We start from the raw sequence: 26,115 nt of genomic DNA, 5'->3' as shown, positions 1-26,115 counted from the left end.
TACCTCAGCCACATAGTCACTCTAAGAGAATTTCGTTTGCTAAGTATACCCTGTTTTTGAAATAAAGTTGACTTTCCCACTTATTTAAACCCTCAGATTAATAAAGGTTATAAGTCTATAGGTAACACACAGTTGGGCTAAGGCCCTAGGTTAATAAAGTTATTTTTCCAAGTTGCACTACCCCTTAGAAATATAAGAAGGTTTTTAAAGGTTTACAATAGATTTATAAGTTGTTAAGAAGCTAAAGCAAGCGATATGCTGGGTCATTGCGAAGCTATGGTAGTTTGTAATGCACTGTTCTGTTGTTTGCACTGTTGTTTTTTGCACTGATTTCATGACCGTCTTAAATAATTAGGAAAGGGGAGATGTAGGAGGCATTTCCAGGGGTGCACGGGAAGCACCCAGGGCAGGGAAGCCCAAGTGACGTGTGTGGAAATATGTACCCTCATTGGTCACAAGGTCACGTGAGTTCAAGGGACAAAAGAAAGCGCGGGATTTGAATAAATCTCTCTCTGACCACCACCTCAGCTGGGAGCAGACTCCATTTCTTTATCATATAAAGACCCTACATGCACTGAATTTATTGTACCCTTGGTTTTACCGTGTTTTATAGCATTTTTTCCCTCACGTTTATCCGCTATTTTCTCATTGGTTAAGATTTGCTGCAATGCAGATGTTTCCCTTATTGGTCCTTGTTAGTTCCATGTTCCCTCCTTCCTTCCCTGATTGCTTACAACCTCTGTCAGTCCCATGCTCTTCCCCTCTTTCTAGAGCCTTCCCTACCTACCCTATAAATAGAGCGAACCACCCTTAATAAATGGCAATAGCTGCTTGAAGCTAATACTCTACTCGAACCCACTACTCTGCTTGAACCCCTTCAGTTGTCTTGTGATCTTTTCCCCTGTGCCAGTCAAAACCAGACCAGTGGAAGCACTCACAGCTCTTCGGGAAGAAGCTGGTTTATTTAACATAGATGCTTTGCAGAAGTATCCAAGCTGCAAACAGAAACCTTATCCTGGTCCTCAACATCTGGCTGGGGAGAGCTCCCTGGAGATGGGGGATCTGCAACTTCCTCTGCCACTGGAGGATCTTCTCTTGCACTGAGGGTGCTCATCTGTGCTTCTCCAACACAGGGGGTGTTCCCAGTTGGCACTACCACAGCATCCCAAGAGTCAAGGGGTGGACACTGGTGGCTGCAGGACTCTTCCTGCTGTGCTGCTTGCTCCTGGGAACACATCATTGGAATGGGCTGGGCTCCCATTTTCACACCCAGGCTTTCCTTGGCCATGTGCATCTTCAGGGATGAGTGAGTTCTGCTGATATCTGCAGCTTCGAGGGAGCAGGGAGACTGGTCTATGGGGGCTACTCCATCTGGAGTCTGGCAGTTCTCACTGAAGCTCTTGTAGGGATGAAGACTCTGGGAAGAAGTGAGGCTCTCAGAGGACTGGAAGCTTGTGGAACTAATGGAAGCTCTTGAAAGGTGCATGCTGTCAGGGGAACGGAGGCCTGTGGAAGGAATGCAGGCTCTTGGAAGGTGGAGGCTCTCAGAGGAATGGAGGCTCTTGGAGGGAATGGAGGCTTTCGGAGGGATGAAGGCTCTCCCATGGCATGGTCTTCTTGTAAGGATGGAGTATCTCTTACAGAATCGAGTTCTTGGCAGGAATGAGGATATTGAAAAGACAGAGGCTTGCCGACGGATGAGGGCTCTTGGAAGGACAGAGGTTCTCCATGGGAGCTGGCTTTTGGAGGAATGGGGGCTCTTGGTGGAGCTGGACGAGCTGCAGCAGGGCAGGTGGCCTCGCTCCACCAGCTCCTCCAGGTTCTCCCACAACACCTGCCACACCTCAGAATCCAGTGGGAAAGACATCCCATTCCCAACCCACACCGACATGACCAAATCCTGCAGCTCCTGGGCCACTGCCATGCAGGGGGTGCAGCTGGGGCCACAGCCACAGGGGATGTACTCGGGGCTCACAGGAGCATCTGGATGCTGGGGAGCGGTTGCCTGAGCTGTGGAGGAACTGGGAGCCTCCACTGGAGCTACTTGGCTGCTCGGAGAGCCCCTGGCCTGGCTCCCTGGGTTCTTCGGTGTCCCCAGCACCCGCTGTTGCCAGTGGCCGATGGCCAGCCAGACAGCTGCAGTGGCCAGCAGCAGGACAAACAAGGAGAGGAGGATGCTGCCATCGCTCATGGCTCCAACACGGCCCATCGTGACCACACTGGGAGCTGGGAGGTGGTGGCACCTCTTGTGTAGTGATGTCAGTCCTGTGGGAGAGGACATCTGTGTCATAACATGGCCCTGCCTCACCCCAGTGCTCACCAGGGCTTCATGGGGGAGAAAGGGGCTCCCTGTGGGCACTCGAGGCCCCTCTGGAGCAGACTGGATGTAACATTCTTGGCCAAGTAGGACACAGTCATGAGGAGGAGAAGGAGGATGTTGTCACCGCCTCGCTGGCAGAGCATGGGACATGGCTTGTCCCATGGAACACTGAAGAGTCCTTGAGGAGGGCAAGCGCTGCTCAGCAACAACCAAACCATCCAACTGTTATCCCATTCTGAATCCAAACCCAGTGCTGTGTCAGCTACTATGAAGAAAGGAACTCTATCCCACCAAAAAGCAATACAGCAGCCAGTTCTTCACCCAGCACACCCTGTACCTGCTCATCTCAAAGCTGGACGCCTTCTCCAAAAGGATTCTGTGAGGGACGTGATCAAAACTCCGAGTAAAATCCCAAAAAAGAACATGCACTGCCTTCCCATAGCACATGAGCCAGGTGACCTTATGGCAGTGGGATTTTTTCTTTCCAGCTGCTTTCCCAGAGATTCATCTTGCTCCATCACCTCCTGAAGGGCCAATTGCAGCAATGGATTCATTTCCCTCTCCCTCCAAACTGCTTCCCATCTAACAGATCCCTATGAGCATTCCTTTTCTGGTTGTTCCTACAAAGCCTTCACTAAACCTTGCAAAGATCTCACCATTCCACCCTCAGATTTTCCAGTAGCCAACACCTCCATTTGTGCTGCCATGAGCACCAGGATGGGGTTTCTGACATCACACAGGTGTCCCCACCCACAGGACTGTAACATCACAGAGGTGTCCCCACACACAGGTGGAACCCATTGTGGATGGAACTGCAGGAGCTGGTGAAACGAGGCCACCTGCCCTGCCACAGCTTGTCCAGTTCCTCCAGCTCCTCTGGGAACCTCCATCCCTCTGAGAGGCTGCTCCCACCATGACTCCCCATCCCTTGGAGAGCCTCTGCCCTTCCAAGGAAATCATTCCATCAGAGATCCTCCATCCAGCCAAGAATCTCCCTCTGTTGGAGATCCTCCTTCCTTCTGAGAGCTTCCTTTCCCTCTAAAAGCCTTCCAGGAACCTCCCTTCCTCTAAGAGCCTCCATCCTCCCAAAATCCTACATTCCTCTGAGCATCTTACTTCTTCTGTAAGCATCTGTCTCTCTGGGAGCCTCAGTGAGACCTGCTGGACTCCAGACAAACAAGACCCTGTGGACAGGTCTCCCTGCTCCCTTGGAGCTGCGGGTATCAGTAGCAGAACTTGCTCATCCTTGAAGATGCACGTGGCCAGGAAAGGCCTGGAAGTAAAAATGGGAGCCCAGCTGGCTCCAGTGAAGGAGCAAGTAGCACAGCAGGAAGAGTCCTGGAGCCACCAGCATTCACCCCAGAGCTCCCAGGACGCTGCAGAGGTGCCAACTGACAACACCCTCCCCTCTATGACGGACAGGTTCCTCCAGCAACAAAGAGAGTTGGAGTTCCCCCATCTCTGGGGAGCTCCCCAAAAATGGTTGTTGAGGACCAGGAAGAGGTTTCTGTTGGACAGTTCTTTGGGAAAAACCTATTTAAAGCAGAGGCTCTGCAGATTTATCTGAGCTGCTTAGCTTACTCCCACTTACTTAGCTGCTTGCTCCCACTTGTGAGCAATACTCCATTGCTCAGTAATTTTCCCCCCAGCCTTTACAATACAAGTTTCTGTTCGGGTAGTTGCAAAATAAGTAAGTTTCTGAATGCTTTGAGTTAGAGTAGTTGTCACATAAGTAAGTTTTTGATAAGAGATGTTGAGCAAAGATGCTGCAAATACACTGCTCAGTGGACAAGTTCAAGTTCAAGCTCCAACCAACCACCAGAGACCCCCAAGAGACCACCAGAAGACCTCTAGTGATCAAATAAGGACTTCTGAAGAACTTCGTAGAGCTAGTTACATATACACTGCTTCTCTCAGAAAGTTCATATATATGTAAGACATTTGATGAATATGGAAAATTGTAAGTAAATATTTCCCTACCTGAGGGAAAACAGGACACACACGATTAGAAGAAAGATCCTCCCTGTGTGCCCAGATAAATAAATAATGCCTGCCGTAAAATGAGTCTTAGAAGATTTTACTTGCCAATTTACTGTAACACACTGGTCTGGTTATGACTGGGATAGGGCTCCTTTCTTCCCAGTAGCTTGCACATGCTGTCTTTGGATTCAGAATGGGAATGCTGTAGATCATATATGGGTGGTTGGGTTGTTGCTGAGCAGGGTTTACCCTCCTCAAGGACTTTTCACTGTCCCATGGGATGACCCATGTTTCCCACTCACAAAGGTGGGATAAGCAAGCAGCTGAGTGGTGTTTCGTGTGTGGCCAGGATCAAACCCTGGACAGGACTCAGTGGGTGCAGGGGAATGGGGCTACAGCTGACTGGAAACCAGTCACTGCATTGGGAAACTTCCCAGGATGGGCTGGTGACTCATTTCCAGAGGTTGAGCCCCACCTTCTCTATCTCCCTCTCCCTCCACCCTCCTCACTGCCAAGGAAGGGCAGAGAGTGGCAGCAGGGGAAGGAGCAGAGCTGGAGTGAGGACAAGGGCCCAGGACCCTTGTTTTTCCCTTGGTTAATTATTCACTGATTTGGGGTTTAATCCCTTACCTGGAGCTCTTGGCTTCTCCTCAGGGCTGGACACTGTAAAAATGGTGGTCAGCACCCACGGGGCGAAGCCAGCGTAGGGGGCAGTGGGTGAGATGAGTGCATGTGTGTGTGGGGGTCCCCTCTACCCCTGCCCAGGTACACCAGGGAGCAGGGACTTTCCTGGGACAGATCCAGGAGGACATTCAGGACCATCCTTGCCTCAGGATGGGGTGCCAAGGAGATCCAGGAGGGATTGTGCCTGGGCAATGCCCAGCTACGAGTCCTTGGGGCCACCCCACCATGATCTCTGCAGCCCCCCTGCTCTGCGGGAAGGAGCCACAGGAGCCTAATGGCCCTTGATGGAATTTTCTTCCAGGAATCCACTGAGGAGCTGTTTCCTTTCGTTTTATTTTTGTATTTCTTTTTTACTTTCTGAGCTCCACGGTGTGGAGCTGGAAGGGAGCAGGAGGGAGGGGGAACCCACAGCTGGGGGGCATCTGGGGGGCCCTGTGCCCCTGGTACCCTGCTCTTCTCATCTCCCTTTTGTGTAAGGGTGGGTTGGGGCTGAGCATCTTTCCCCGGGGGGGTCACGGTGCCCTGGACCCTGCCCTGAATGGGGAGGGCAGCACTGGGCATCTCCCCCAACTCCCCCGCTATTGGCTGCCAGGGATGGAAGTTCTGGGAGACATGGAGGCTCTTGCGAGATGTGCTGACAGAGTCCTCATCCTGCTCCTCCACAGCTGGCTTGGGAGAGTGCCCGAGATGGGAACACCTCTCTTTGCTGCTGGAGGATCTTCTCTGGCACCAAGCAGACGGTGTTCCCAGCTGGCACTGCTGCAGCTTCATCAGAGCCATGGACTGGGCACCAGCAACTCCAGGACGCTTACTGCTGTGCCACTGGGAATACTTTACTGGAATGGGATAATAGGACGCAGGTTTCCAGCCCTAGTCTAATCCAACACGTGGGCACAATGACAGGATGGCACAGCCACAGTTCACCTCTGGGAATGGGTCCTGCTCAGGGGCATGGGTGGCAGCGGGGCAGAGGAGGAGGGCCAGGAGGTGAGGCTGCTGCCAAGCTCAGCCTGACTCTCCCCTTGGCTTGCAGGAGACCATCAAATGTTTGGTCCTGCAGAGCCTCTTCCAGTGGGGCGAGCTGGTGAGTCAGTGGGGCCACCCACACAAACTAGGGCATCACATGCAGGGATAAGCCCAGGGCCAGGAGTGTGGAAGCTGTGACATAGCTTTGGGGGGAGTGGGCGTGGGGTCACCCTGGGACCTGGAGCATCCTGGGCCCAGGGATGCCCAGCACCAGGGAGGCTGGACAAGGCTGCACTGGAGCATCCCAGGCAGGGGGCACTGCAACCACTGGGCAGCAATAAACCCACTGGTGCCATTGTCTCCTCCCCACAGCTCGACAGCACCCATGGACCGACCCACGGAGACAGTGTTCCTGGAGAAGCTGCCCCAGCATCACCCAGCTCCTCAACTGGCTTGAGCTGCCTGACAGCTTCCTGCTGGTGACGGAGCATCTGGAGCCAGCACAGGATCAGTTTGACCTCCTTGTGGAGTGGGAGTTCCTGTGCAAGAAGACGGCATGCTGGCTGTTCTGCCAGGTGCTGGAGGCTGTGTGGCACTGCGCCCACTGCGGTGTCCTGCACCGCGACATCAAGCCAGAGAACATCATCCTCCACCCGGACACCAGCGACCTCAAGCTCAACGACTTCAGTTTTGCCACCTTCCTCTGGGATGAGCCCTACACATGCTTTGCAGGTGAGCCCACAGCTGGGGCTGTGCTCCCATGCACAGCCACTGCATGGCCCAGCCTGGCTGCTCACCACATCTTCCATCCTTGGCCACTCTTTGCTGTGGGATTCCGCTGGCTGCCAGCCCCTCTTAGGCTCGGTACAGAGGTTGGGAAACAGGAGCCGGCTCCTGGCCCTCCCCACAGCCTCTGTCCCCCACCCTGCCCTGGGCTGGGGCCAGGGGAGCCAACATGACAAAAACAAACCCCCAGGGGAGGGAGCAGAGGTGGGGGGGCTGCAAAACCTTTGCACCAGCCCCTTGGCTTTGCAGGCGCAGAAGGGCTTGGGCTGCTCCCCTCCCCTTCTTGGCCTTGTGTAAGGATTTCTTAGGTTTGCTCACTTGGGTGGGAGCGCAGGGCGGTGTTGGGGGGGGAGTTGTGGACAGCAGTGCAGCCTCTGCATCCAAGAGAATGCTCAGGCGAGGCTCTGGAAGCCAGCGGCAGCATCTGCCTGAACAACGCCGCCTGTATCCCATAGGAACACAGCAATACTGCCCACCGGAGTGGATCCACTTTGGCCTCTACCGTGGCCACTTGGCAACCATCTGGTCCCTGGGCGTGCTGCTCTGTGTCATGGTGTGTGGGAACTTCCCCTTCGAGGAGGATGAGGACATTATGGCAGGGCAGCTTTGCTCCTGGCAGCAGGTCTCTTCAGGTTGGTCTCAGGCTTTGGGAGATAGCCCCGTGCACACCAGCAGAGCGCTCACACAGATCCGCAGGAGCTTTGTCTCCCATTGGTGGCTGCAGGAGGTGGCCCTTGACGGGGTTGATCTTGCACCGGTTGCTGAAGGAGCTGGTGCATGTTCTGTCATCCCACTCTGCTCCACAGCGCAGAGTCGGCCAGGAGGCTTGTGCAGCGCTGAGCACACGTGGCGTGGCATGGCCTGGCACAAGGGGCACAGGAGCCTTCTCCAACTCACCGCTGCTTTCTGGTTTCTCTCCCCAGAGTGCCAGCACCTGATCTGATGGTGTTTATCCCAGTGCCCTTGGGACAGGCCATTGCTGGAAGAGATTTGCCGCCACCCTTGGCTGTGAGGCAGGCATTTCCACATCACCCTATTACAGCCCCCCCAAAAATAAAACAACCCAAAACCCTTTCCCATGTGTCAAACTGAGTCATATTTAGCAGCTTCAGCTGAAGAAACATGTTTTTCAAAAGGGGAATCAGAGTCTTTCTTTCATAATTTTCAAGAATGGGCAGGCAAGGCTGGGCTCTGGGCACATGCTCGTGGCATCGCAAGTCATCCGTATTGACTCCAAGGGAAACTGAGGTAGGAGTTATATTATGGTATGGAGGGAGTCTTGATAACTTTGCACCTTGTAGCCCACAGTTTTTTAACTCTGTGTGGAAGAAGTTGCATTTCCACCCAAGTCCTTTCTGGAAACTTTCCTATTCGAACACAGCATCACGGAATCCCAGTAGCACCTGCTGACCAGGAAGGCAGAGTTCTCCCTGTAGTTGTGTACTCTAATATGGTCTATTTTTTCATCTGATGTTCCCCTTCTCAGCTTCAGCTTTGAGATGGGAAAAAGAACTGACTTCCTCTTCTGTCTTTCCTTCTCATTCACAATTGTTGAGATCCTGGGCTCACTGCCATGGTATTGGTCTCATTCTGCTCCCCAAAATATCTCCTTGTACCTTAAAAGCAGCTGATGGAGAGGGAAAGTGCAATAACAGGTCTAGTTGCGGCAAAGCACCCAGGTGCCAGCCCAGGCCCAGTGGTGAGGTGCCAGCAACAAGCCTGTGCCACCTTCTGCCTACTGCCCTGTGCTCCCAAAATAAGGATTTGGTTTTTTTCAGAGATGCATCTGCTTTTTCATTTTTCTTCCTTTTTTTGCGGGTTGCCAACCCTGAATGTCTACCCAAGCCTCTACCTGAAGGCTTGGCAGGAGCCATCATCCTTCCAGCAAGGACCCCGCCCTCAGGGGATTGCGAGAGTCCTGAGTCCCACGTAAGCAGGAGGCTGAGCTGGGCGTTATAATTTTCCCTTTTCGGGTAACTGCTAATTCACTAAAGCCATCACACGTTTCCCTCAGGAGCGGGAGGTCCGCAAGTCCCCACAGACTGCCCTGTCCCTCTCTGCCCACACTCAGTGCCATCGAGAGCTGGTGATCACTGCCCCCCACGCAGGGGGGAACTTCTCCTCAGGGCAGAGGAGATGGAGTAGCTCTGAGGGCTGCCAGGTCCCGATCACCTGGGAAAGTTGTGGGTGTTTGACACCTGTGGGTGTTTTCCCAGGTTATCCCCGTTTATTTAGGGGGTGACTGCTCCCACTCACGGCTTGTCCCGTAATGGCGGCTCCTCCCTCATCCTGGTTGTCGTGAGGGGACATCGGAGCTCGGCTGGGGGCTGGAAGTATGACTTCCAAATGGCCCTGAATCCTTGAGGGAACCATGCCAGCAAAGTGGTGGCACTATTCCTTTCAAGGAGTTATAGAGAGTGAGAAGGTCTTTCCTCCAGGCTGAGCCCCCCCAGGTCCCTCAGCCGCTCCTCATCAGAATCGCGCTCCAGACCCTTCCCCAGGGGATCCCTTCCAGCTGCTGAGGCACAACTCCCGCAAAGTTTCGCCAAAAGGCTTCTTGTCCCCGACCTTGGGGGATATACTGTGCGAAACCGAGTTTTTCCGTGTGGCTGCCCTGCAAAAGGGGAAGGAACCATTTTCAGCCACAACCGAAGAAAGTTGGAAGCCGCTGAACTGCCCGCGCGAGCCGAAGCGGGGGCTCGTCAGAAACAGTTCCCTGCACGGCCGGGGAACGTCAGGGACAGGTCCCCCGCGATCGCCTGCACGGCCGGGGAACGTGGACAGCTCCCCCGCGATCCCCTGCACGGCCAGGGGAGGTCAGACTCGAGTCTCCCGGACTCGCCCGCACGGCGCCGGTCCCGCCCCGCCCGGGCCGTGTGTGCCCGGCGCGGGCCCCGCCCCGGAGCCGTTCCCAGGAAGCGGGAGCAGGAAGCTGCGGCGGGCGCGGGGATGGCGGTCAGCGGCCCGGTGGTGAGCGGGGAGCCCGGGGACAGTGCCGGGCCGGGAGCAGGGTGGAGGGGCCGGCGCTGCCCCGGGCGGTGGGTGGCGGAGCGCGGCCGCCGAGGCCCGGAGCGGGACGGCCGTGCGGTCCCCGCGGTGCTGCCGGGGGGTGTCTGGCGGGGGTTCCCGGCAACAAGCGGCTCGCGTCCTGCCCTGCCTGTGCCTCTTCTGTTCCATGGCGTGTGGTTTCAGGCTGTGTGGGTGGCACTGTGGCTCCCGAGCGCGTTTAAAGCCTTTCCCAAGGCCGTGGACTGTGATTTCTGGTGTGGCAGAGCTGCTGTGTATGTGGTGTACAACCCATAAATAATAATGGCTGATAAATGCTTTGTTAACTGACAGTGCAAAGGCCATTGCCGTGGACCTCATCGACCTCACATGCACAACAATCACAGCACCCACGGGGATAAAGGTTTACCAGGACCATATCCCATTGTTGAAGAACCCAGCACCTGTGATATTGTCAAGGCTACACAGTAAGTACACATTCTGAGTGTGCCAAGTGGTGAAATAGATGGGAGCGTCCTTAAATGTGAACCAGTCTGGATATTCTTACAAAGGAAACATTTTCAGTTTCATTTTCTCCCTGTAGTGGAAGAAGTTTTAATCATACTCTGGGGCACATGGTGTGACTCTTGGGGATGGTCCTTGTGTAGGGCTAAGAGCTGGACTCGACGATCCTTGTAGGTCCCTTCCAACTCGACATATTCTGTGATTCTGTGAAGAAAGATCATTTACAGCTACTGTTGTAAATATTTTTATCATAAACAAAGGTATTTCATTTCAAGCAAGTTTGTTAAGTAGAGGGTTTGTTAAGAGCCCAGCTCTTTTTGCAAGACTTCTGTTGAATGCAATGTGGAATTTGCACAAGTAGGAACTGCTGGGTAATGCTCACGGAGATTTATTCTTTCTTTAGTATGTGGCTGTCTCCAAACTGGAGGATATTTAACAAATGATAAATAAATTGATTTTTTTTTTCTCATTCAAGGTATGGAATGCTAGAGCGATGCAGAGAACTGGTGGAAGCAGGATATGATGTTCGACAACCAGACAAAGAAAATGTGACTCTTCTTCACTGGGCAGCAATAAACAACAGACAGGAGCTGGTTAAGTAAGTTCAAGAGTCCCTGTGAAAGTAAAACAAGTATTTTGCCACTGTAACTTACAATCTCTTTGTTGCTTTTGTACTTGAAAACAAAGGAACCTGCTGCTTGAGAAGAAAAGCATGAAATTCAAATTTGAACCCAATTACCTTTGTGGAAATGTCACCGCAACGCGAAGATAGCCTGGTTTCTTTATATGTGAAATCATGTAGTACATGAAATCATTTTCCTGGGTTTGGTTTGTTTAACAAACATGACAGCTGATTTTATAAGTACCTTGCTAATGACTGTATTTTTTCTCAAACATTTTCTTGAAAAGTGTCCTTTACTGCAAAAACTTTTGTCAGTTTGCTTCTCTAGTGATTTTTTTTTTTGTTGTAAGCTACTGCCACATTACTAGAGCTATGTTATCATTAGTATATATTTATTATGTCTTATTATGTTCTTGATCTTATTGTGTTGTTATTACACAGATATTATATTTCCAAAGGTGCGATAGTGGATCAGCTGGGTGGAGATTTGAATTCTACTCCCCTTCACTGGGCCATTAGGTATGTTGCTTGCAATTTTAATATCTGTTGATATTAAAAGCTATAGAAGCATTTTGTGTGGTACAAAGAACAAAGCACTGCTTGTCTGGAGAAAACATAACCTTAAATAATTATTCTGGCATAACTTCTCTGAGTGCCAATTCTCATATTGGAAGATCAGTGCTTTCTTCTGGACTATCAGTCTTCTGCCAGAGTTGGATACTTGGATGACTGCTTACAGGAGAGATTACTGTAGAATAACCACGGTATTCTAAATTAACAGTTTGCCCTAGGCTGATTTTTTAAGGTGTATATTTAATATAAATTTCCTGATACAAACTTGTAGCTTAAAAGTATTTTCCTGAATAAAAGCATGAGAATCTGAAAAAAAATTGTTTTTTTGTGAGGTCTCTGTGAGAATTATTAGGGCAATGCTTTCATTAAAATACCCATTTTTTTCATCATCTCTATAGTTTCATTTCATATATCGTTGTAGACAAGGACACCTACCCATGGTCATATTATTGTTGAAATGTGGAGCGGATCCCAGTCTTATTGATGGGGAAGGATTCAGTAGCATTCATTTAGCAGTGCTCTTCCAACACATGCCCATCATAGCTTACCTCATATCAAAAGGCCAGGTATGTTGGTGATGTCCCAGTTGTTGTGTTCTACTTGTGAGTAGCTGCCTGTGTGTAGGATACATTTCAGAATTAGCTGGTTTGTTTTTTACATGAAAAGCAGGTATTTTATAACTATTTTTCTGTGTTATAAGTTCAGATAAACTTAGATTTTTTTAATATATGTTTTTTAAAATTTTTTTTTAATAGTCCTCCCTGTTCCTGTCATCCCCCACATGTCCAGATTCACCTACATTTCAGAGTATTTAAGGAGCACTGCTAAGGCTATGCAGATTTGTGGTGCTGTGGAAATGACAACTGGCATTTAAACCTGAGAACAAAAAGTATATGATGGATATACATCATGAAGTATTTATGATTTGATTACAGTTTTGTAACTAGTCATCCATGGAATTGTCCATCAATTGAAGTATGCAGAATAGATCATCAGACTAGGTCTGAATTTTTATTAATTTTTGTGTTTTCTTTAATTTTATATTGTATCCATGGTAGTTGATATCTCCCAACTTACATCTGAAATAAGCGGAATTAATGACAAGTGTAATAGTTTTCTAATAAAAATGAGAGAAGGGTTCTTATATGATCAAGACTGTTTCTTAGAAACATTGAGTGTTAGGATTTAAAAATTTTCTAGGTTTATTTTCTTTCTTATAGAGTTCTCTTTGGTAGAATAACTGCCTTCTGGAGTGTAGGTATAGTGATGTGTATCACAGACTTAATAAAACTGTTAGTTCGCCTATCTTCAGCTGAAAAAATCCAAGTATTTAATAATTTCTTTTAAGTAAATCTGTTCTAATGTAATGATAGGTGGAAGCAGGGAACAAGGAAACCTTCATTGTTAAGAAGGAAGAAAATTAGGTAATACAAGTGAAGTGTTTGTTTTGAGATATGTAATCAACCAATCCTTTCTTGTTTTAATAAACCTGTTTTATGTACTTGGATATTCTGTTATGTATTCTGTTTACACAAGGAAGGTGGTTAACGTGATTCACTTGAAAATATCCTTTGTGGAGACTCTCCCTTAAAAGTGTCCTTAGTGGAAACTCAGAATATTCTGGAAGGAACGACATGCAAGACTCGTAGAGGGAGGAAAAATGTTTAAATAAGTGTTGGCTTCTTGGCTGATGTAATTTGGTTTCTTTCCATTTTCTTTTCATTTGTGAAGCTAAGCCAGTTGTATAGCTCCAAATCTGACCACCTCACTGTTTCCTGAAATCACTGGTAATCACTTGCTTGTTTTTTTCTTATTCTTAGAACATAGACACAACAGACTTCAATGGACAAACACCTTTAATGTTAACAGCACAAAAAGCCGTTGGGTAAGTAGTGAATAACTGAGAAGGGTCTATTTTATTGTACCCAAGAAGCAGTGAGGTGAATTTTTTCTTACGATTTTTTTTTTCAACTGACATTCCTTTCACTTTCATTTGTACTAAAATATCCAGTATTTCAGAGATCAGGAGATAGGAAGTAGCTCGTTGGATATAGCAAAGAAAGTCAAAAGAATTTCCAGAAGAAGTTTAGGTTTGTGGCTGAATCATCTGCAGCCTTATTGTGCTTTCCCCAAAATGAAAATAAATGGAAGCGGACACAGCGAAATGCATTTAGAATAAATAAAATGTGGAGATATAAGCTTACACATGGTGTTGTAGAAGATACAATCTATGTTATAGACCTCATATTTGTTAAAACGGTAAAATTACATAATCTGGAGAAAAACCTTCAAGGTGGGTCCTGAATTCTAAACTTGGATCTCTTGTTGATGAGCTTGTTCTGAGACAAGGTGTTGCATATCTCCTGTTGTTTCACTGATATTTTTATAAGGCGTTCAAAAGTTTCATTTCCAGCTTAGATTGTCTTCTGTTCGTTAACTGTTATACTTTATTTTCATCTAGACCAGAACCCACGAGGTTTCTCTTAAAGTTTAACCCCTCTCTCAATGCTGTAGACAATGTTCAAAAGAATACTGCACTGCATTGGGCAATATCATCAGGAAATATCAGTGCAGTGGATCTGTTGCTGGAAGCTGGTGCCAGCCTGGACATAAAAAATGTCAAGGTATGATTTCTTTCATGATATTTCATCCCATGTGGCATAAATGTGTAAAATAAATGTCAAGAAAAATCTGAGCTCTCTTCACGTTGGGTGTCAATTGCAACAGGAGTTGACAGATGTTCTTAGACTTCGCGGAAAGGACTTAGTGCCTTCCTTGAGGTGTGACTCAAAGTATGAATGCAGAGGTTCTTTGCAACATTTGTTTAATGAACAGCCAAGCCTTGTGTGTTCCCTCAACATTGTTTCATTTTCTTGGGGGTTTGTTTTATTTCTTCGTTTCTTGATTTGGCTGCTTTCTGCTTCAGAACATTGTCATGAAGACTAATGACCTTGGGCAGATTTTAAAAAGTAACAGTTCCTTAGTGTCCAGTCAGACTCACAGAGACTTCAAAATACATGTGAAAGCTGGTGTTTGGCAATGCCTGGGTTGGTCACATATGAAAGTCTTCCTCTTAATATTTGTAAAAACTGATAGTGAGAAGTATAAATGTTGAAAGTATCAATTCCCATGACTATGTAAATATGTTACTGGAGGCAGTCCTGCAGATAACTCAAATGGGTGCAATCTGTTTGCAAGTGTCAGTTTTCAGAATTACAAAGCACTGAATTAAGCATATTAAAAGCTGGAATTTAGCTTACTTTGCCTTAAAAAATAAGAGGAGGGGAGGTGGGACTGGGAAGTAGCTGCCCAGTTATTCTTGTTTTAACTATATTCATTTCTTGCTTCTGTTAAAAAGGAAAGTATTTATGTGTTAAGTGCATAAATAAATAACTTCTTCTGTTGTTAAAGGGAGAGACACCGCTTGACCTTGCTTATCAAAATCAGAATCACTTCATGGTTTATATGATGAAAGAGGAAGAAAGAATGAGAAGCAGGAAAAATAACAGGTTGCTGAAAATAGTAGAGAAATATGAGGTAATTTCCCAAGTGATAACTAATGGAAATAAAACTACAGCATGCTGTGTTTAGAGTGATATGCAAATTAACTCTATTCTAACAAGCAACTTCTGAGATTTCTGAAATTGGATGCACAAAAAATATTCTTTAAAAGCACATAGCAGTGTTTTGAGTGGGAGTTTTTTGTGTCATTCCTCCTCCCCTGCTTTTGATGTGTTGATGTGTCACCTTGTCTTCTCTATCTTGAGTCTTTCACCATCTGTTATTACATGAAGTGAATACTTTTAAGTAAGTCCTGATTGAATACTTTAACAATAATACAATAACAATAGAACAATAACTTGAATACTTTCACAATAATAATTTTAACAGCTCTTCCTGATGTTGGCATCTTCCTTGACATTCATGTGGGCCATAGGATATGTCGTGAACTTAAGTTCTGATTCTTGGCTTTTGAAAGGATGTTTGCTTCTCTGCCTGCTATTTGGGATGACACTGTTTGTCAGGTTTGTGGCTTTTTTCTCTCTGTATGTGTATTTAATTGTCAGAGACATGATATATTTTCAAAGTTTAGTTTCACATAGCTTAAGAGATACGTCCTGAGAAATGGTTGCAGAGTGTGTGAAGAATTTAAATATATGTACTTTTTAGAATGAATGACCATAGAAATTGAATGTCTTTAGCTGTACACAATAGTAGTTTCTTGTCACGGAAAGATTAAAAAAAAACACCAAACAGTCTGTTAGCTAATTTTAATGTTAAAGAGTGTTATTGATGGTTTGCATCTGGCAGACACTGAGATATCCATTCACAGTGCTCAGAAATGTGTTTTATCACAACTTTTTCCTGCTGTATTTTGACAGAGAACAGGTTTTAGTGAGCCATTCCCTCTCCTTCTGCCTCCCCAGAGCTCCCAGTGTTATCCTGAGCTGGTTTGTACTTTTCCTGCTTTCTCCAACAGTTCCTGCAACAGTCGGTATTCATTGATGTGGCAAAGCTATCTGTGTGCAAATAGACAGAGACTGTAGTTCTCACTCAGTGCTACAACACTTCTCATATATAATATTAGGCTGCAACAGAGCACTCATCAGGTCTATTTTTGCATTGTTGACCCCCTGTCCATCTGGATAAAGAATCCTTTTGAGTGACAGTTCTTGATTGCTTTGAGAGTCTTGAAATATACCATGTGCGTGAAGTTTTTACAATAACAAACCAGATGATTTATATTCTACGGACTTGTGTTTTAAATATATTTTGAAAAATATTATTTTTTTATTTTAATGTTATTTCAGGCAACTCGTGGGGCTCAAGAATCTAAGGTATCTTCCCACGGCATTTCTGCTAAGTTCAGTTTTTTGGATGTCCATGACCTGGTTTTTCTGGTTCCTGCCCGATATCCTTTATACTCAGGAAATGCAATAGAACTGTCCCTATAGTTCCTTGTAAATCTAAACCTGGTCATGCAAACTAATGAGCAGTTCCAGATAATTCCCCATGACTGTTAATGTCTGGTAAGATTGGTTTACTTCCATTGGAGAGGGGCAAAGTAACTTTGGCTTTAATTTAAAGTTGCATACAGACTAAGAATGTGTACTTTCTTTTGTCTTTAGCAGATTTTTGTTTTCTTTATAATCTGAACTGTTTCATGTGTTACTGGAAAATCAAAATGAAGATGTCAGTTATAAATCCAGTTGTTTCTGTTAGCATCTCCATGTGACTTCCTAATCTTCCTCATTGAGCCTCTCATACAGTAATGTATTTTGGCATATGGTATAACTGGATAATACATGCATTAATAATAATTTTAAAAGCATCTCATCTTTCTAAAATGACAAGGATTTGACAGTGGTGTTCATGCTTCTGCCTTTAAAAACAACACCCTCCACACATACCCCCAAAAAGGAACAAATTTCTTTGTGTTCCTGCAAAATAGATCGTCCAGTCTCCTGTTTGTCTTTATTCACTCTGAATCCTTAGTATACAGTGGATTAATTTCTACCTCTCATTTGCTTTCTCTGAAGAGGCTTTTCACTGTTGAGTACGAAAACACTTTAGTAGTTTGCACTCTTTTCAGTGCCTTGCTCTTTTGTTACACAGGGGGTATGTACTTATTGGTAAAGTTTTGTGAGAAGGCACTTAGGAAGATACTTAGAACTGTAAATAATTTTGTACTAAACTAGCTATAATATATTGCTACACAGTTTTAATTAATTTTTAATTCAGCCTTTAAATGGCATTTTCTTTTGTACTGTTCCCAATTAAGATGTCTATAATAGAATTACCAGGATTAACTTCGATGAACTGATCAAGTATATTCCTGCTGGGGATACACACAAGGTTGTCTAAATGAAAATTGTGTTATTCAGTGCTGTATTGTGAAGTTTTAAGGTTTTCTTGGTGTCATCTAAATTAAAAGGGGCAGAAAATAATTCCAATGATAGGGATTTGAGTCAGGCACTTTGCTGAAGGTAGTAAGCACAGCAGTGTCCTTGAAGGTCTAACCATAGCTTGGTGAGGTGGGTCAGTGGACAGTCTTTCATTTCACTATCCAACCCTTTTTCTCATTAATATGTTTTCCTTCTGAAACTGGTATTATAAAAGTTTTCAGGATTTTAGTTACCTGTATTTGTCTGTCAAACTGTTCCTCTGGACTGAATGAAAATCCAGCTCTTCTAATTAAGAATTTCAATTAGCTCCAAAAAACCAATAGCAATGCAAATAGACCAGCAGTATCCACAAGAAATGCAGCATCATTTGACTTCTGCAACTGCACCCTGCAATTGCATTGTAACAAGCAGCTGGTGATATATGGTGCCAATATTTCTTGATTTATCATCTTGATTTTAATTAGGACTGTTTGCAGTGGCATTAGTTCATAAGACAAAGCAACCTGGAGGTTGCAGTACTGGATTTTTAAGGGTTATTTGCAGTGCAGTTTACAGAGTGACAGAGGGGTCACTGGAGATGCAGTTCGGGCTTGGGCTCTCTGCCTGCTCCTTGGGAGCATCAGGGACTGTTCCTAGCAGCCCGAGCTCTCAAGCTTGGTGCATGAATTTAATTGGTAAGAAACTTGTCCCACTCCACGTTTCCCTGTTGCTGTATAGCGACAGTTAATCTTGGCATGTTTTTCTCCCCCTTTTGCCTGATGGTTGTAGTCCATAGTATAAAAGTTATGTTCCTAATATCCTTCAGAATTATTTAGCAGTGTGTGCTTGGGTTTTTTTGAGTGACAAAAATAGTTTCAGGATGGCTTTATTACATTCTTCTGACTGAGTATATTCAATTGCTTTTGGCTGAAATGAACAGGAGAAGATAAGACTGAGTGTTTGATGACTTAGGGGTGTGTGCAGCAGTCAAACAAATCTCAAAGCTGCTGGAAGCTTTATAACTCTGCATGTCTGACTAGTTGTTTAAATAAAATAGAGAAGCTTCGGAGGTAAAAAAGAAATCAAATTCATTTTGTATCTGTTGAACATTGAAAAGCAAAAGTCTGCACTCTGGTAGGGAGGATGACAGGGAGCCATATTGTGATTCAGATTTATACAGTTGTAAAAATCTTCTCCAGCACTCAAACTGGACAGATACTCAGCTTCTCTGATATGATGGCCTCTGAAGGACAGAGAAGATCCTGCTATAAGGGTGAAGATCATTTTTTCTTTTTTGTGTGTTGCTTGTAAAATAACATAAACTAATTTTAGAATATTTTGTGTGTTTGACAAACAGTGGTGATACGTGGTATAAGAATTTATTCCTTAACCTGACAATTACATATAACAAATATAATTCTTGAAATCACTGTCATGTTCAGCATGATGGGTCTTCTTTATTATTTCTATAAAACTTGGAGTACTGATCCTGGATATATAAAGACTTCAGAAGAAGAAAGAAAAGAGGTAGGTGATTTTGTAAAGGCTGTAACCTGGTGCAATATGTATGTACTTCTGGTTGATTTGTTTGGCATTATGTGCAGCTTTGGTAAACTTGAGAGCAGTGAAATATTCTTCCTTTAAGAGTTTTTAGCAAGAGAATTTCTCCTCCTACTGCTTGTTTCCTTCATCATCCTGCCACTATTTCCTTGCCTCCATCTTTTTTCATTGAAGTATGAGCTTGGCCAAACACCTTACAGACCTGATAATGTTATCTGTGATATAAATTCATATAGAACTTCACTTAAAAAATATAAATTCTGTATGGTTTCTGCTCCAGTTGTCTGTGGCTAAAAAGAGAGATGAGCATGGAGAACTGTAGGATAGCAGTGTGAATAAGACATACCTTTCCTCATCTCCCTGAAGTCTGGCTGACTATATGAGAGCTGTCTTGTATGTAAACACCATCTCACTTTAAAGAACATTTAGTTCACATTATTTCTTAATTTTGACAACATAGAGATACTTTTCTGTGTAATCTTGTATTGGTGAAGCTGCATTAGTTTTTACTGGTTTGTGTTTTCTTGTGGACCTTTTTAAATAGCGAGTTCTGTCAGTGCTTGGCATTCAAAATACTTACAAACTGCAGAAGTCACAATGTAAAAAGCTTCACAGCACCTATGAAAATGTGATCCAAATGCAAGCACAAAATACTTTGTCTTTCAGAACATTGTAGGTCTTGCAGAAGCGGGTTACTTGGACTTCAGAACATTCTGCACATCATGTCTTGTAAGTGGGCCTTTGGTATTTGTTTTCTTTGTGAACCTGCATTATACTCAATGCTGCTATAAAAAGCATTTTTCTCTCTGCTTGTCATTTGAGTGTTACTCCAGGGTTTTTTTCTATATTGTTTGGATTTCTTTATATCTTTTACAGTGACAAGAGATGATTTGAGATGCTTGGACTCTAATCTTAAAAAAAACCCCAACTATTTCCATCTCTTTTTTATGTAAAATTAAGATGTATGGCTCTCATCTGTGTTCTGTTGTGAGGTCTGTTACACAGTAATTGTGCAAAATGTGCACAACCTACAAGATGATGCTTTAAACTTTGAGCAAAACAGATGCTTCTGCTATGAGTGTATTCTTTTCCTTCATTCTCAACTAGGTAAGGAAGCCTTTGAGATCTGTGCATTGCCTTGCTTGCCAAGCATGTGTAGCCAGATATGATCAGCATTCTCTGTGGACTGGACAGTGCATAGGTGAGAGTGTGTGTTTTATCAAATTTGCAAATGCCACATATTTTAAAAGTTGCAGAAGTAACATTTATCTCCTTAAAGAGAGGGAGCTCACATGATACAAGAATACGCAGTTGATACTGAAGGGCTCTAGTAGGTGCCAGAGGGAAATTAGTTAGATGGAAGAGAGAAAGTCAAATAAAATGATTAAAGGGATGGAGTAGTCACCCTAAGAGTAGAAACCACAAAGTCTGGAACTCTTTCTTTTGAGAGAAGAAGGAACAGGGGATATGATTGAAATGTTAAAAAAGAAAGAGAAAAAATGTGAAGATGGTGGCTAAAGTGAATGCAGAACTCTTACTCAAGAAGCACATCATACTAAAACTAGGGATTTAAAATTAGTCCTGTCTTTACGTGGCAGGCAGTGAAATTTTGGAGCTTGCTGCTGTAAGGGTTTGCAGATACAGGCAGAGTCAGAAGGTTCAGAAGGGGGTTAGACTGACTTTTTGGACAATGTGTCCAAAAGTAGATATTAAAAGAACTAGACAAGTGTGCACACTCTGACATTTTAAAGCACTAGCTGTGGATGAGGAGAGTGAACTCCAGAAATTGGCCAGGCTTGGGTGTCCTCCCAACCTTCCATTGCCTCCTTCACTGTTAGAGACAGTTGTGAGAGGAGCAGCTGGACCCCTGAGATAACCCCACAGGGCATTGTTCGTGCTCTTGTGTTCTTTCCTCTCACCCTCTTCCTTCCTGGCTCATTACTGGTGATGCTCAAGATATTAAGGTTAGACCTTTTCATCTGTAACAATATATTTTTAGCTTTTTTTTTTTGTTTAATTTTTTGCCAATAGCTTTTTTTTGTAATATTAAATCCTTGGAAATATTTTTATGGTGTTTGCTATTTACAAGGTGGTAGTGCATCCTTCTGATGCATTGTCTGGAGGCTCTGAGCAATATGATTGTAATTTAAATAAAGATATTTTTATATCTTCATGTAACAGTTTCTCTGATAGAGGTCTGGGGTGGTTTTGTGTATGTTTGCAATTCTGAAGCACACGAGGTCAAACAATCAAATCGAATAGCTTAGACTTTTCAGCAATATGAGACAATTTTACTGTGCATGGAGGAGAGTTGTGGTTGCATAATTAGTCCTCATCTAGCTAAAACAGCTGAAGGCATGCTCTGAAGAAGACACAAATCCTGGTTGACTTTATCAGAACTAATTCTATTATATAAATTGGAGTGGCTTACAGGAGAAAGTTGAGAGAGAGATCAGCCTTGTCAAACTCTCTTGTGGATGGCAGAGGTAATAACAAGAAATGGTTTTGACTTGCTTTTTATTCGTATTTAACTTCAGGGGAAATGCAAACACTGCTGAATTTTGAATTGTCAAAATTTTTTTTTTATTTTTTTCCTTGCCTCAATTTCAGGTATTGGGAACCATTGTTATTACCTGTTGTTCCTGACTTTCCTAACAATGACAGGTGTCTGGCTGCTCTATGGAACTCTTCTGTGTATGTATCCATGAATTTATTTTACTTTACTTTTCAAGTACGTGTGTGTCTGGTCTTTTTTTTTCAGCGTTTTGTTTCCAGCAAGTGTAATTATACCTGCACAAGTGATGCCATATTTCAGCAGTGGCATTATTGTGTAAATAAGAGACAATACTGTGGGAATTCATGTCTGAGTCTTTGCTCAAATACCATAGTTCTTGCTCAACACAAACATAATAAGATACAACTCTAGTGGGATGTCCATTGGAAAATGAAATAGCAGGAAGAATTTTTGTTAGAGGTGAAATAGAGAAGCCATGTGGAGGAAGGTTACAGGTTCTAAGCTGGATGCTCTTTACTGTAATAGAAAATAAGTTTGTAAATACAATATTACAAAAGCTTTATTGATTTTGTTATTTGGAAATATCTATATTGAATACCTGCAAGCATTTCTTTTTGGCTTTAATGTAGTCATAACTTTGAAGAGAAGAGAACTGTATATCTCATTAAATCTGAACTGTTACTTTTAAAAATTAGGACATTTCTTAGAGGGGGGAGAGGAGAAACATTATGATGTAATTCCTGAGGGTGAATTACCATAGCACTAACCTTTTAAATAAAAAAGCAGAGGGAGTTAATTTTATTTCATATTGCTTCACATTATGTTGATATGAGACAATATTCAACATAGAGTGCAATGAACCAGTGGAGGACACAGGTCACTTGTGTGAACATGAGTTAGTTTCCTGTGTTTGGGTGGTGATCTTATGTATGAAAAAAGCATGTTATTTTCTCAATTTCCTGTATGTGAAGGAGTGTGAGAGGAAAACCTCTTTATTGCTCTACTGATACAGAGAAGAAAAAAAAGTTACTTTCCTTGTAGTTTGGGGGGTTTTCTAATACCTTAAATGTGTAAGTGTTAGACTTAATTAGCTCATAAGAAATTTGCAGGAATTGGACATTCCAGTTTACGTCTGTTTGATAGTGGTAGAATACTGCTTTCTTGGAATTGTCACCATCAAGTCTCCTTTTGTTGATGATGGTGTTTCAGAGAAATGATAAATTCTTGTCCTAAAAGTTACAAATAAGCACGAAGCAAAATTCCAGAAGTCTTGACAGTGGGAGATTATGACACTTCAATATAATGTAAAAAGTGCTTAGGCAGTGCCTTGAGTGTTCTTTCTGTGGATTATGAACTCAGAATGTAAAGATTATGCAGCCAGAATAACAAGCAGTCATGTATCTATGTGGGTGCTTTTAAGTGGGAATGGGATATATTAAACAGGGTATTTCTAGAGCCCGTTGCTATGTAATATTCATTTCATGCGAATAATCCTTGTTCAGTTCTTAAGGGCTTAAAAACATAATTAACTGGTTGTATGTCTTCTCAGATTGGTCCAACCATTGTCCAACAAGTTACCGCCAGGATGGAGCGTGGACATACTTCACACAGGTCGTGTACTGCTCTCCCTGGGTTTCCTACATCTCTGCAGTTGCCTGTTTCCACACTGTTTGGGCCTCCTTGTGGCTCACTGTTCAGCTTTATCAGGTACTATTTTCCCTCAGTTTATGCTTAGAACTTTTCCCTGGATGATTTGCTCCCTTGAAAACCTTGTGCCTGCTTTCCTTGACTGGCTTCTGTCACAGCAAGGAGCTTCTCTTAAATCTCAGGGCACTACTTAAATGCACCCTGTTAAAAGCAGGATCACAGTCTGCAGATCATTCCTACAGCTGAGTTCTGGGTTTACTACTCATCAAAAATTCCAAACCTATAAAAAGTATTTAAAGAAAAGAAATGTATTTGACAAATAGAACCGGTATTAGTGCCCCAAAAATGACACAAAAGCTCAATAGCACAATTAGTCCAGAGTTTAAAATTCAGTGGCAGAGCTCAGCAGTGTGTCATTAGACTGTATTAAATCCCATTGCAACAATAAAAGTACATAACTTGGATTTTATCTTGTTGAGGACTGTCAAATTTCTTGTTTGTGTTTTTCTCAGAGAGAGCTTGGCTATGCAAACAAAGAAAAGCTGTCCTAAAACATCTGGGAAACAGCTCGTTTAGCAGCTTTTAGGAAAGATGTCACCGAAATATGTGTTAAGCACACTGAGCTAAAGACTTGTCTTACATCTTGTTTAATTAGAAAAAAAAACAACTGCACAATTGTAATGTGTACTGCTAGATTCCTGCAGTATCCAAGTTACTGAGATATTGTGCTAGGGGAAAAAAACAGGATCTAGGACGGATATTTACAGTTAACTACTGTGTTTCCTACAGAGTCATTTCTAAATGTACTGCTTTGTGATATTTAGTGTGTCATTCAGTGAAGGACCCTTGCAGCCATTTATGAGGGTTTATAAAATTCACGTTGATTAAAAAATTTAAAAATGGAATAGGTAAGGAAATATACAGAAAAGAAATCGCAGTTCATTGTTGACCCTCAGTGAAAGAAAACACAGAGTCAAGAAAAGGGAAAAGTTATTGTTGAATCTCTAATACGTACTTCTTTTTTGCTCAAGTATTTTGGCCTTTTTTCAGGGGATCTTTTTCTACCGTTTTGTGTGGTAGAATATAGACAAAATCTGAGGAGATTGGTGCCTAATTGTGATGGATCTTAGACTTCTGCAGACGTGTGGAAGTGCAGTCTTTATAGACAGCCCAATCAAGCTTGCCTTCTCAGTGGGAGCATTCATGTTACAGCTTGCTGGGCTCTGTTTTAGCCTAAGTGACATTTAAAAACATACTTCTCAGTCATCAGTTATAGCAGTAGTTACTTATTAGTTAGATATGGCCAAGCTCCTTTCTCATTAGTGTCTTTTTGCATCACCAGAATTTTGATTTGTGGTGTTCATGTTGTAACCGTTACTTACATTTTCCTTTCACTAAGATTGCATTCTTGGGGCTGACCTCTCATGAAAGAATGAATCTCCTGATACAGAGAAAATCCTCTAAGCATCCTGTTTCACTCAGGAGAACTCCATACAAGTGGGTATTGATTAACAGAGTGTTTTAAGTGATTTGCTTCACTGCTTCATAAATGCAAAAATATGATGTGCTGGTCATGCCTGTTAAGAGTTGTGCTAAGAGGAGGAAGTGGGCCTTGTTTTCCTTACTGAGAACTTCCTTTTCTCTAGGAAATAAACAACCAGCACAAGACCTGTGGATTTTTTTTGTGCATGGCTGTGTGCACAGGAAAAAGATGTGCCAAAATCAGTCCATAGCACTAATCAGTAGACACTATTTTGGAGTGAGGGAGAGCTGTCCTTTAATTTGTTCATCAGTCTCTCTGTCTGTTGTGTAGGATCAGAAAGAGAACTAAGACATGAACTGGCCCCTTTACAACTTCTCTTGTAGTACTTAGAGAAATTGGTACCAAGGTTTCCCTGTTTCTTTGTTTCCTTATATGTTAACAGATGGGATCTTGCTAAGGACTAACTATTAAGTAGTTGAGTTCAACTTCATCTACTCTCATTTGTTAACATAAAACAGGTTGTAAAAGTTCAGCAAAGGAATAACACTCAATAGAGAACTGTTTAATTAAAAAAACCCAACTTCACAATTTTAAAACTGACAGGTTTATATCTGAAGTACTGTCTTGTGGTGAATGTGTAGTTTTGATGCTTGCAGTCTTCTTTTTTTAGGTTTATTAATGCATATTTTTCTCCTTTTCAGTCTTGGATGCTTCCAGAATCTTGCAGACTTTTTTCAGTGCAGTTGCTTTGGTATGTTCAAACCCAACATAATTGACTGGACCAAGCAATACAATGTTTTTCATCTGGCAAAGGAGAAAAATGTTCATTCTGTGTAAAGTTTTGCTTAATTTCTAAAATGGTTGAACTGAAAGCTAAATAAAACTGGATATTTTGTTAATTTTTCCAAATTCTTCTGAAGTTGCTTGGTTTTATTATTGTTTCAAATATTAAACTTTATCTTGCATAAGCTACAGCAGGTTTGTATATGGAACAGTCATTGTGTGTTTGTAGTTTGAGCTGAAACTATTTAAAATTTTATGTGATGAGAGGACACTAAGAATATATTTTTTAAAAGTAAGTTTTTAGGGCAGAATTTCAAAACCACATTGGTACTCTCTGCTTTATCCTTGCAGATAATAAAAGACAATTACATTTGAAAATTAAGGTGAATGTTCATATTTTAAAACTTCATGTTATGGTTATACTGTAATTTTGTTTCTTATGCTGTGAAAACCTCCATTAAGTCTTTGTATTTGAAAGGTTTACATGTAATAAAATAGAGCTTTCATACTTCTAAGTGTATTTTTGCAGACTGAAATAGATTCAAGGGGCATGTGACCAGTGAGGTTTTTAAGAGGAGGTAGGCACAAAACCATAAGAGAAAGCCTGACTCTGCCTTATGTTTTCCACATATATGCCCTGTTAGTGTATGAAAATGGGTAAGTTCATGATGAAAAATAGCAATGTAAATAAAAAGAGGGAATTGTTCCCAGCTGCATGCATAGGTCTTTAATGGCTAATGTCAAGAAAAGGCTACAGTGTCAGTCTGGAAGGGCCACTTGGACACTGTGGTGTGAATATAA

The 26,115-nt window shown here is 43.4% G+C and overlaps 3 protein-coding genes across 8 annotated transcripts; 2 read left to right on the top strand and 1 right to left on the bottom strand.

The window, feature by feature from the left end:
* Nucleotides 1-941: 941 nt before the first annotated feature.
* Nucleotides 942-3,056, bottom strand: LOC113973803. Of its 3 annotated transcripts, none has more exons than XM_027696337.1 (2): nt 2,977-3,056; nt 942-2,265 (listed from the first exon to the last, which is right to left on the bottom strand). In XM_027696337.1, exon 2 carries the CDS (start codon nt 2,207-2,209, stop codon nt 965-967), a length of 1,245 nt encoding a protein of 414 aa, XP_027552138.1. In that variant the 5' UTR covers nt 2,210-2,265; nt 2,977-3,056; the 3' UTR covers nt 942-964. The 3 variants fall into 3 exon arrangements, with proteins under 3 accessions (XP_027552138.1, XP_027552139.1, XP_027552140.1); XM_027696338.1 differs by lacking the exon at nt 2,977-3,056 and adding an exon at nt 2,780-2,970; XM_027696339.1 differs by lacking the exon at nt 2,977-3,056 and adding an exon at nt 2,658-2,761.
* A 2,615-nt stretch (nt 3,057-5,671) lies between these two features.
* On the top strand, nt 5,672-7,679 carry LOC113973793 (serine/threonine-protein kinase pim-1-like). Its single transcript, XM_027696318.1, has 3 exons — nt 5,672-5,840; nt 6,323-6,682; nt 7,192-7,679. Exons 1-3 carry the CDS (start codon nt 5,672-5,674, stop codon nt 7,677-7,679), a joined length of 1,017 nt encoding a protein of 338 aa, XP_027552119.1.
* A 1,011-nt stretch (nt 7,680-8,690) lies between these two features.
* On the top strand, nt 8,691-25,829 carry ZDHHC13 (zinc finger DHHC-type containing 13). Of its 4 annotated transcripts, XM_027696280.1 has the most exons (19): nt 9,254-9,480; nt 9,521-9,706; nt 10,076-10,209; nt 10,722-10,844; nt 11,310-11,387; nt 11,863-12,007; nt 13,262-13,326; nt 13,903-14,065; nt 14,853-14,978; nt 15,333-15,466; nt 16,253-16,353; nt 18,729-18,853; nt 19,553-19,615; nt 19,994-20,087; nt 21,310-21,372; nt 21,497-21,580; nt 22,951-23,108; nt 24,448-24,545; nt 25,233-25,829. In XM_027696280.1, the coding sequence occupies exons 2-19, from the start codon at nt 9,686-9,688 to the stop codon at nt 25,366-25,368; spliced, it is 1,911 nt and encodes a 636-aa protein (XP_027552081.1). In that variant the 5' UTR covers nt 9,254-9,480; nt 9,521-9,685; the 3' UTR covers nt 25,369-25,829. The 4 variants fall into 4 exon arrangements, with proteins under 4 accessions (XP_027552084.1, XP_027552082.1, XP_027552081.1 ...); XM_027696283.1 differs by lacking the exons at nt 9,254-9,480; nt 9,521-9,706 and adding an exon at nt 8,691-8,709; XM_027696281.1 differs by lacking the exons at nt 9,254-9,480; nt 9,521-9,706 and adding an exon at nt 8,778-9,065.
* Nucleotides 25,830-26,115: the final 286 nt, after the last annotated feature.

This window comes from Neopelma chrysocephalum, unplaced genomic scaffold, assembly GCF_003984885.1.
Source record: "Neopelma chrysocephalum unplaced genomic scaffold, ASM398488v2 Primary Assembly neopelma1_106b, whole genome shotgun sequence".
Taxonomy (NCBI): domain Eukaryota; kingdom Metazoa; phylum Chordata; class Aves; order Passeriformes; family Pipridae; genus Neopelma; species Neopelma chrysocephalum.
Note: the sequence above shows the minus strand (reverse complement) of the source record. Positions and strands in the feature narration are given on the sequence as shown.

Excerpts from the sequence above, each read along its gene's own strand:
- LOC113973803 (XM_027696337.1), bottom strand. The coding sequence starts at position 2,209 with ATGGGCCGTGTTGGAGCCATGAGCGATGGCAGCATCCTCCTCTCCTTG.
- LOC113973793 (XM_027696318.1), top strand. The coding sequence starts at position 5,672 with ATGGGAACACCTCTCTTTGCTGCTGGAGGATCTTCTCTGGCACCAAGC. Across the intron at positions 5,841-6,322 it reads CTGGAATGGGATAATAGGAC|CTCGACAGCACCCATGGACC; the intron begins GCAGGTTTCCAG and ends TCCTCCCCACAG. Across the intron at positions 6,683-7,191 it reads GCCCTACACATGCTTTGCAG|GAACACAGCAATACTGCCCA; the intron begins GTGAGCCCACAG and ends TGTATCCCATAG.
- ZDHHC13 (XM_027696280.1), top strand. The coding sequence starts at position 9,686 with ATGGCGGTCAGCGGCCCGGTG. Across the intron at positions 15,467-16,252 it reads GGGATGACACTGTTTGTCAG|GCAACTCGTGGGGCTCAAGA; the intron begins GTTTGTGGCTTT and ends ATGTTATTTCAG. Across the intron at positions 16,354-18,728 it reads GTTTTTCTGGTTCCTGCCCG|ATATAACAAATATAATTCTT; the intron begins ATATCCTTTATA and ends CCTGACAATTAC.